The sequence below is a fragment of the Atta colombica genome, unplaced genomic scaffold (assembly GCF_001594045.1).
Source record: "Atta colombica isolate Treedump-2 unplaced genomic scaffold, Acol1.0 scaffold100, whole genome shotgun sequence".
NCBI lineage: Eukaryota > Metazoa > Arthropoda > Insecta > Hymenoptera > Formicidae > Atta > Atta colombica.
In genome coordinates, this window is record NW_017259185.1 from 890,797 (window position 1) to 901,243 (window position 10,447).

At 38.9% G+C, this 10,447-nt stretch overlaps 1 protein-coding gene across 1 annotated transcript in view; it reads right to left on the reverse strand.

Moving 5' to 3' along the window:
• Positions 1-486: 486 nt before the first annotated feature.
• Positions 487-10,447, reverse strand: part of LOC108685007 (protein ovo) — a 24,892-nt gene continuing 14,931 nt past the window's right edge. Inside the window, exons 2-10 of the mRNA XM_018189605.1 lie at positions 7,572-7,999; positions 5,647-6,145; positions 3,908-4,475; positions 3,411-3,700; positions 2,870-3,147; positions 2,398-2,535; positions 1,942-2,241; positions 1,628-1,786; positions 487-636 (exon numbers count right to left, since the gene is read on the reverse strand). Coding sequence (XP_018045094.1) covers positions 526-636; positions 1,628-1,786; positions 1,942-2,241; positions 2,398-2,535; positions 2,870-3,147; positions 3,411-3,700; positions 3,908-4,475; positions 5,647-6,145; positions 7,572-7,999 — 2,771 coding nt within the window. The 3' untranslated portion in view covers positions 487-525. The remainder of the gene's footprint in view (positions 637-1,627; positions 1,787-1,941; positions 2,242-2,397; positions 2,536-2,869; positions 3,148-3,410; positions 3,701-3,907; positions 4,476-5,646; positions 6,146-7,571; positions 8,000-10,447) is intronic.

The window sequence follows — 10,447 nt, forward strand, 5'->3', positions numbered from 1 at the left end:
TACAATTAACGCTATAACAATGTTTTTCTTTGAACTTTGTCTTTCTTCTCTGAAAAACGGTAATCTCTTCCTTCTGAACTGGGAAGAAAGAAACAATGAACGAACAAGCTTAAAATATTTCATTTTCATCGTATCGGCGAGAAACTTAAGAGAAATATCGTGTACATGACTTCGCGATCATTGTAGCAACAGTCGAAGATTATCTATTACTTTTATTCTTCTTTCGCCTCTTTTCCATCATGTCCTCTGCCTCTTCTACCCGAATTTAAAAGCGGCAGGAACCAAATGATCATAAATCCCATGAAATCCCTCAATTGGATCCTGTCGTCGAACTTCGATGTTTATTCCAGTGTCACCGCAATGGGAGCCACTTGCAGGTACTTTACGCGCGAAATATTATTCCTTTCATCAGCCTGATTGAAAAATGAACGCATGATCAATCGGCATTCTTTTCTCTCCTTTTTTACTTCTTTCTACTTCTATCTTTATCTCCTTTCCTCTCCCGGATTTTCGTTCTCAACGGATTTAGAAGCTGGTCTGTTGATGTGCTGCATCGCTGCTCTTCGAGACCGTTTCTCGTCGCTCCGCAAGGCCACAGCTGTCCGTATTCCGTGAGTCCCGTTGTAACAGGCCACCCTGAAAAGTTACATCAACAAGAATAATTTTGTGTTCTTGTATACTACGCTGTGTATTTTGTTTTGTTCGTTCAAGCCTTTCTATATCAGACCATTGGTTAATCAATGCGCTATCTATATTTTACCTATACGAATATCAACATTTTACTCGTATCTATCGGAGAGCGACGAGAAACTCAAAGAGCAGCGATGCGGCACATCAACCAGCTTCTAAATCTATTGAGAACGAGAATCCGGGAGAGGAAAGGAGATAAAGATAGAAAGAAGCAAAAAAGAGAGAAAAGGAAAGATGCCGATCATGCATTCATCCTTCAATCAGGCTGACGAAAGGAATAACGTTTCGCGCGTAAAGTACCTGCAAGTCGCTCCCATTGCGGTGACACTGAAATAAACATCGAAGTTTGACGACAGGATCCAATTGAGGAATCTCATGGGATCTGATCATTTGGTTCCTGCCGCCTTTAAATTCACACGTAGAAGAGGCAGAGGACATGATGGAAAAGAGGAAAGAAGAATAAAAGTAATAGATAATCTTCGATTGTTGCTACGATGATCGCGAAGTCATGTACACGATATTTCTCTTAAGTTTCTCGCCGATATGATGAAAATGAAATATTTTAAGCTTGTTTGTTCATTGTTTCTTTCTTCCTAGTTCAGAAGGAAGAGATTACCGTTTTTCGGAGAAGAAAGACAAAGTTCGAAGAAAAACACTGTTGTAGCGTTAATTGTTGTAGCATTTGACAAGACGCTACTTTTAATTAATTTAATTTTATTAAACTTTATTAACAACGCACCCATTCTCGGGGACAGTGTCTCGAATTACTTTCTTAAATGTCTTTAAATGTGTTCTTGTATACCGCGCTGTGTATTTTGTTTTGTTCGTTCAAGCCTTTCTATATCAGATCGTTGGTTAATTAATACGCTAACTATATTTTACCTACACGAATATCAACATTTTACTATCGTGTCTATGCGGAGGTGTCTGTGCCGACCTGGAGCAACATATTGGCGAAGTTACTATTGGTGAACTTGAAGTGCCGCTTGTCGTAAAACTTCAATAACGCCGGACTATAAGGATGCTGCTCCTTCAAGTGAAGATAATGCACCTCCGGCTCGTGCGTCGTGTGTCCACATTCCTCACAGACATACATCTATCAAACAGACACATCGCATGCAGATAACAAATTAAAATTTATAATATTTACAAATATATATATATATGGAGGATATCTATATATAGAGAGAATAATAGAATAATAGATGCAAAATATTACTTTGATGTTTCAATCTTAGAAAGTTAACTTACCTTAGCGCGACGCTCTTTATATGCATACTGATGTTGAACGCCATGCACCTTCTGACCGTGACTCTCCAGCGAGCAGCGTTGCGTGAAACTCTTCTCGCAAAGAAAGCACTTGTAAGGTCGCACACCTGTATGCGTCCGCGTATGCCTCTTAAGGTCAAATGTATCGTTGAAGCCCTTCCCGCAGAACGTACACAAATAACGCTTCACGTCACTATGACACTTCATGTGACGATTAAGAAGTCGCTGAAGACTGAAGTTCTTGCTGCACACGCGGCAGGTAAAGCGATTGGGATCATCGTCCTGTTGAGCAAAGAGTCAAAGAGTTATCAGAGTGCTATAACGACTTCTTGCAATCTTGCGGCATCGACTCGCGATTCGATACGATGAATTCGTTATGTCACAGCCATGTCTCTAGTAACGAAGATTGCGCAGAGCTAACGCACAAAGCAGCATTACCTTGCCAGGCGGAGTGCGATTAGCTCTTTCTTCATCCCGAGTAGCTGCGGCCTGCCTCTGACCCTCGATGGCTAAAGGATTCTTTATGCCATGACCACCATTAACAAATTCTAGCTGACAATCGCTCGGTAAACCCAGCTACGATGAGAATATACGTTAATTCTCGCTGTGTTTTTCGTGACGATCAGAAGATGACATCGGATGAAGCACTCAAATTGACTGAGCATTGCATAATATGAGAATGGGAATTAACATTCCACTCGTTATCATCTTTACATATCGATCTCACGTAAGAATTTGTGTATCGATCTACAATTTTGCTTGAACAATTCAATTAAAAATTCAAGGAACTCATAAATTATATCACGAACGACATTATTTCTAAGTGTCGTTAAAACTCGATTCCGGGAGGTAATTTAATATTGTGAAACGAAAATATATGCTTTTGCCTGGATCAATTTGGGTTGCTTACCCTTTGTTGAAGTACACCGACCCGTTGCGAGAGCGGCGGTTCGCCTACCGATCCAGCAGCTTGAGTTGCGACGGTGGTGGGTGATACAACTGCTATGCGTGGACTGTGCGCGTGTTCTCCCAGTCCGCATGACGGTGAGGTACCAGATGAGGCTCCATCCAAGGAACAGCTCGCAGTGCCAGGGCTGGGTAAGCTTCCGCCTACGCTGCTACCGGAGTCTATCTCTAAACCTTCGAGATTAAGTAACCGAACCGTTAGCGCGGTATTAATCCTTAGTCCTAGATCAACGAATTAAAAATCTTCCGTTAGAAATCTAAGAATCTTCCGCGACAAATTGTACTACTTTTTACAATTTCTATATTTTCAAATATTATAATATCATTGTATGTCTCACACATAAAACATTTATATTATGTTATACATTAAATTGATAATTTTAGAGATATTACTATCTACGTACAAACTTATTTGTGTAAAAATATCAACGTTCATTCAGTAATAATTATACAAAAATATAAAAACAATCATGATAATTTGTTACCGTTATTGAAATTCAATCCGGGACTCAGAAGACTTTGATGCTGTTGCTGCTGCTGTTGCTGTTGCTGCTGTTGCTGTTGCTGCTGGTGCGGTGAGCTAGCTTGCTGCTTCTGCTGATGTAACTGCACCTGAATTTGTAACTGCTGATCTTGCTGATGTTGATGATTCTGATTGACATGTAACGCAAGCTCTGGACGTTCCTTTTGAAGCGACTGATAACTCGTCTCGCCGGCTGCGTAGCTCAATCCCGCCAACTTGGATGCGTTAAAATGTTGCGGAGTTGTATAGTGTCTGAGAAAAAGGGCACGCGATCTATCATCAATATGTTATTTTATTCAATTTATATTGCAATTGAAATTTACAAATGGCATATTTATATGGAGATACTTGGGTTTTAAATTCAACTACGATGAAAGCAAACAGCGAATGGCAGAGATAGTATTAATTAAATCAACGAGCGCGCGAGTAGTTCCTCACGCTAGTTGAGCATGAACTCACCTCGTGTCAAAGCCTCTAGTCAAGGCCATGCTATGCTCGGGGAAAGGATCGACGCTAGGCTCAACGGGAGTGGTCATCTGACCGGCGTCCTGACCGATTCCACTGCTGCCAGTCGATGCGGGCGAGTGTAGTGATTCTTCCAAGAGATCGCTGCCACCATCTTCGGTTTGCAGCCTGGGCAACAGAAGGTCCGCCGCGTCGCTGAGAGTTTCGAGAAGTGCCGTGTGATCAGACGGCGAGTTGAAGGTCAAGGTCGCTGCAGTGAACTGCAATGGATCCACTACCATGGTACCAGTCACCATATCCACCATCATTCCAGTATCGGTGACATCGTAGGTGCCATATTGGGAAGGAAGCAGGTCGTTCGGCTGAATTTTATAGCCCGCTAGTTCTTCCTCCTCTTCCTTAAACGTCAAACCGTAGGAGGCGCAAACATTTGCGCAAACATTCTGAAGAAGAGAGTACTGCTTGCCCTCCTGTGCATTATACTGCGCGTGCTGTGAGTTGTCCTGTTGACCGGTATCGCATTCAATCCCAACGGCCGTCAATGGTGTGAGATACGCATTTCCTGAATAACGACACAGATAATTGAAAATCCAACAATAAAGATCCATGAATCTTAATAAATTTAACAAATTTGTATACACATACATAACGTATTTTTTCAAATCTACTGAAAGGATAATAACATCTTGACAATTGATGCATTATTCCATTCAGCAGGATTTCAGAGAATGAGTATTGTGATAATTTAATTAATTGAGATAAAATATAATCTATTGTACATCGTTTTGTTTTTTCATAATGTATCGTCATTAATAAAAGAGTTATTGCTTAACAAAATAAAAGAAACTTATGCCACACTAAGAGTAACATCGAAAAAATTATACATGCAACAGAATAACATCTTACAATTAGATTTGCCAAAAAAAGTGATACCTTGCAATTTTAAATTCTGCAATAATGTTTGCATCATAGAGACTAGATGTCTGAAGATAAATATCACAATAATTTAATAATATCTTAAAAGGCAATATATATTCCTGTATAAATAATAGCAAAAACAAAAACAAATAAATAGCAAAAAAATAAAACTATAATAGCAGCAAAAAATAATGTACAAGATAACTTGACACACGATGCGTCCAAGTGTAGGACATACTATTACAATTTTGTAAGACATAAATAACCGAATTGCTCAACCGCACGGTAAACACTCAAGTCAGAACTGATCACAGTCGGCCACAATCACAATTATTTGAACAAAAGATGTAAACAATATCACGATCTGTTCAGATGTGTCGCTCTGTTATCCGTTTCGATGATTTCCTTTAGACAAGATAAATATTACTGCCTGACTTCAAATACAAAGAATTATATATGTCATAAATTTAATTCTAAAATTTAGTTGATTTAGCTAACAATTTAATTGTACAAAACAAATGACTAGAAATAACTACTATTTCTTGTTAATTAGTCAATTAATTAATACGTCTTTAATCAGACGTAATAAAAAAAAGCGTTGTGTCTGCAACGATCAAAAATGTAATGTTAATCGTTAATGTTCTAACAATAGAATTGATCTAACAATAACGAACCGCGTATCATTAAAAAGATTTCATAGCGGCGAGATATCGAGTCAAGAGTCGACTGAAAATCATTCACGTCTTTCTGACGTGAAGGAAATGAGTAAAATGAAAAAAGCAGGTAAGACGCGCTTATACTTATTATTAATTTACCTTGAGAACTGTTATACTGATTGGCGAAGTTCGCGAGATTATTGCCGCCCTTCAAGGATTCGTAGAACGGTGGCAGAGAGCCCGTCGGCGGCGAACTCGGTCCGTAGTTGCCACGACCTCCATTTCCTCCGGGGGGCATGCCGCCTGCACCCGCACCCCCGCCTAAAGCACCACCACCGCCACTGCCTCCGCTACCGAGAATCGTCCCGTTTCCGCATCCTCCACCGATCATAGCACCACCGCTGCCGCTGCCGCCGCCGTTCGACGAGGGTGAGGAATTGTTGGCACCGCCACCACCACCGCCGCCGGAAGAACCACCTGAATTCGACGATCTGCCATGGCCTGCAGCCGCTTGTACCACCTGGGACCCAGACAGTTTGACAGCCAGCAAAGACCTTGCAATCGAGGTGCTGGAGCTGCGTGCTGCCATCGCACCATCACGACACTTCTCTTCATCTTCCTCCTTTCGCTTCGGCACTGCATAATCTATGGGCTGCTCCTGAAATTATTATTAATATTATTATTAATATTATTATTAATATTATTATTGATATTATTGCTTACGTGCATTAATATATTAATTGTTTCCTTTTCGATTGTTATAAAAACACCGAAGTCTATATTTTCACTTTTGATTTTCACTCTCACATTTTTTCGTCGCTTCTCTGTCTATTTCTCTCTCTTTATCTGTTTTTTTGAACTATTGTACCAACCTCCAGATGGCACAATGATAGGAGTATTCATCGAAATAGAATCGGTTGTTATTTTCTCGAAAGAGCATACAATGAGGTGTTAAGTTGTTTAAGAAAAAAAAAAAAATTTTATTAGTATAAGAGATAAAAATATAATTTAATAAGAAAATTTAGGAAAAAATTGAAAAGTTAATTTACAGACATAATTGCAAGAAAATTGAATACACACTTGATGATTTAAATGCATATATAAGTTAAAGATTTTCTATCCAAGGTTAAAATATAAAATATATAAAAAGACATCTCATACTTTATTTTATTGCATATGTAATAAAATTATAGCACGCACGCGCGCGCGCGCGCGCGCGTGTGTGTGTGTGTGTGTGTGTGTGTGTGTGTGTTTTAATGTACTTCTAAAAATTTGGTTCATTAAATGTGCCATTAAATTGAAAAAATTAAACAATGTTGCGCAAGATGTATTAATGTAATTTCTTAGATGAACATTTTTCAAAACATAACATTATATCCGAATACACAATTCTTCACTTTCGATATAAAATCGAAATTCTGTTCCTAAGGAGAGAGGGGGAGAGAGAGAGAGAGAGAGAGAGAGAGATTTTCTTTTCTCTTTTCCTTCTCGTATAACGTATACTCGCGAAATTACTGTGAATTACTGTGCACATTTTCATAGAAATTACAAGCTTTCGTACTTTGATATGAAAAACAACAGCATACAAAATCGCAAGAAATTGCTCGGCAGACCGCAAGTTAAGTAATGTTACGCATAATATCATGCAAAATTTTCTTCGCCCTTCTTTATCCGCTTTGTCGTTATACATAATGTATGAGGCATTGCAAGGAAGTTAACGAAATCCTGTCGAAATTAACGAAGCATAACTGAATCAGCCTAATAATAGACTTCTGTTCTCTCGGATGTACTTAAATATCTTATACGTATATTCATATTTTTATTGTTGTTAAAATTCGTTATTTTTCAATAACTGAAGAAATATATGAAATGATTTTAATTGCATACAATGCAAAATCATTGCTGTAGTTATCCGACGAACATATATCGATTACTATCCAGACAACAAAAAGTACAGAGTCAAAACATAGGACATTCGAAAGATGGGTGGCCTTAGTTAGAAAAATGCATAAATGCACGATTATTCACTGTTCTAGAACTAGTTTTAAAGTCTCCTCATTTCTCATTTATGTTGCTTGGTTTACCTGTTCTGGTTCTGGAGCTTGTATTGGATCAATTCTTTCAATCTCGATCTTATTTTCTTCTTTCCTAGAAGTACCTTGGGATGGCACCCTCTGGATAACGGAAACCCTTGTTGGTGGTTCAACACGGGGTGCTTTCGGTGGTGTTTGCGGCCTGGGCAATGCAACCTTCTCTGACTTGGACAGGAACTGTGGTGGATCATCCGAGGCTATCGGTGGGCTACTGTATTCTTTCCGCTCCGCCCTGGTGAGCACATGACGTCTACTACCATACGGCACGTCACCGCCGAGGATGCTGGAGATAAACCGTCTTGGAGGCGGGCTGGTAGCATTACTTGTCACCGGGTGTGGGGGTGATGGTGATGGTGCCGGACTGCTGCTGCGAAAGGATTCCGGAGATGTTGCACGATCATCATCAGTTTTGTCTCGATCTATTGACAAAAAAGAGAAAAATGTTCCATTATATTCCAGCATTATGATGAACTATTATTTACTAAAAATCTTGAGACAGTTTGTCCCAATTGTAAAGAACTGTATCGAATTAAAGAAAAAAATTTCTACGAATCTGTTTTTTGTTGAGCTGAATACGACAAACTGAATTCTTTTATATATTATTATTTAATTTGATTTAATGGATTGGAAAATTTTATTAAAGATTCACATACACATCTCCTTCATTAATAAAATATACTATTACGACAATTGAGAGGTCTGGTGTTTTACCTATGAGTAATTTATCGATTGACAAGGAAGTTTTCGATACATCGAATATATTCCAATAAAAGAACTAATTTGTTATTATTAACATCCTGTTGATATCATCTGTCGATGATCCATATTTATAAATTCGATTTAAATTTATATTGACTGAACTTGTATTGATTGATCTTTGGTCAGTATGAAGTAAATTCATCATAATCTAAATAAAAAATCCTATAGAAAACACTGCAGAAAGCAATATGACACAAAGGCTTTTTCTGAAAAACATGAGACCTTGCTCTTTTTAGTTCCGACCTTACAATTTTCTTCGGTACGGCATAAACTGAGAATTTCAACAAACTTCTCATTCCAAGGCTCGTACAATTTAACACTTAACACGCGATACGGATTTACGACTCATACGAACGGCGACATTGACACAAGGTGAGACAGGAATTAAATCTCGATACGTATGCGAGCCGATCGGGACTCGACAGTCGGCATACGTAATGCACGGACGAGGCAATGACGACGACACGGTGACGACGACGACGACGATCATAACCGTCAGTTGGCGGTTGGCCCGCTGCTCTCCGTGTCTGAATTTATGAGCAACCTTGAGGATTCGCAGGTACCGTATAGTGGCTACGGCCATTTCGCCGTACGTTCGTCCTTCGCACGCATACGTGATCTCCCACTTTTCTCCTCGAGCATGTCTCAGAGTACGCGGACAAGTAACTGTCTTTAATTAGCGAGCGATAACTAATTGCGGTACCGATCACCTCCTCCCGTTGTTATTTCTTTCAAGAGAAACGAATGGATATTGAGAACGATATTACAAGATTTCCCACGATAAAATGATTTCCTAAAGTGATGGATTTATGGATGCAAAATCGTCATAGGATATCAATATTTTTTCCAATCAATATTTCTATAAAAATTTAGCGACATTATTTTTTTATTATATATTTATTACTTTATTTATGTAGATAATTTTGCATTAGAAAGAGTATTATTGATGTAAAAATCAATTATAAGATATCGGTTTTGCATCAATAAAATCATGTCCACTATGTACCAATGTAGAATTGAATAAATAAGGACCTGAGAAATAAAGTAATAAATATATAATAAATACAGTAAATGAGCGATGTCGCTAACTTTTTATCGTCGGCAATATTGATTATTATTTAATAATAATAACTTTATAATTTTATTTAATAATAATAACTTTATAATTTTTTTTCGTCGCAACGCAGTACAGTGCTTTTACACAATTTTAAAGATAATCTATTATTGGATGTGCGACGCACGCGATCTCTCGACTTTCGAGACTTATCAAGTGCTTTTCGATGAGCACGAGGACACTGTGTAATCACATTGTTAGAGCGACAACCAGGAAATTATCTGCGCGAGGACGCGGTGTTTTACTCTGAGGTCATTTTGGAAAATATATTGAAGGAAGAAAAGTCTCTTCGCCTATAATCTTCGGGGATACCAATATTACATACTTCGACATTCTTCCGTTTGCAAAAAAAAAAATATTATTTAATTTTATTTGCAATTAACATTTTTTACGTGCTTGAAATTAAATTATTAAAAAAAAGTAATATATATAAATGCCACACACAAAATATCTTAATGTTACAAAAATCACTAGGAATATGCGGGTAAATTAAAAAGTAAGTCGCTTCTGTAAACAAAGCTCAAAGCACCCCGAAATGCAGAGTGGTCGAAATAGAGAAATTTAAATCCCTACGTCCGCGGTGTCCTCGAGGAGGATGATCTTTTCTGAATCTTCTCGAAAGACTCTCTTGTCCCTGAGCTCGAAATCAACCGCAGGCTATCCCGACCTCGAAATTATGAGTTAGACGAGGTGCCTAACGACATCTTTTGCGCAATCGCTTGCGTCACGACCTGAACCCCTGAAGGTAACAGCCATGGCGAAGGCATCAAAATGGCGGTTCCGTTCGGGCAATCTTCGGTGGAAAGAATCACACCGCGTGCATGCGTGCATGAGTTCCTCTGACCAAATCCCCCCTAACAGGTTCGGCTGTGCTATAAATACCTGCGGCGCAATCGTCGTGACCGGGGTACCGATGTACGCCTCTGCCTATCTTCGACTCTCTCTCTCTCTCTCTCTCTCTCTCTCTCTCTCTCTCTCTCTCTCTCTCTCTCTC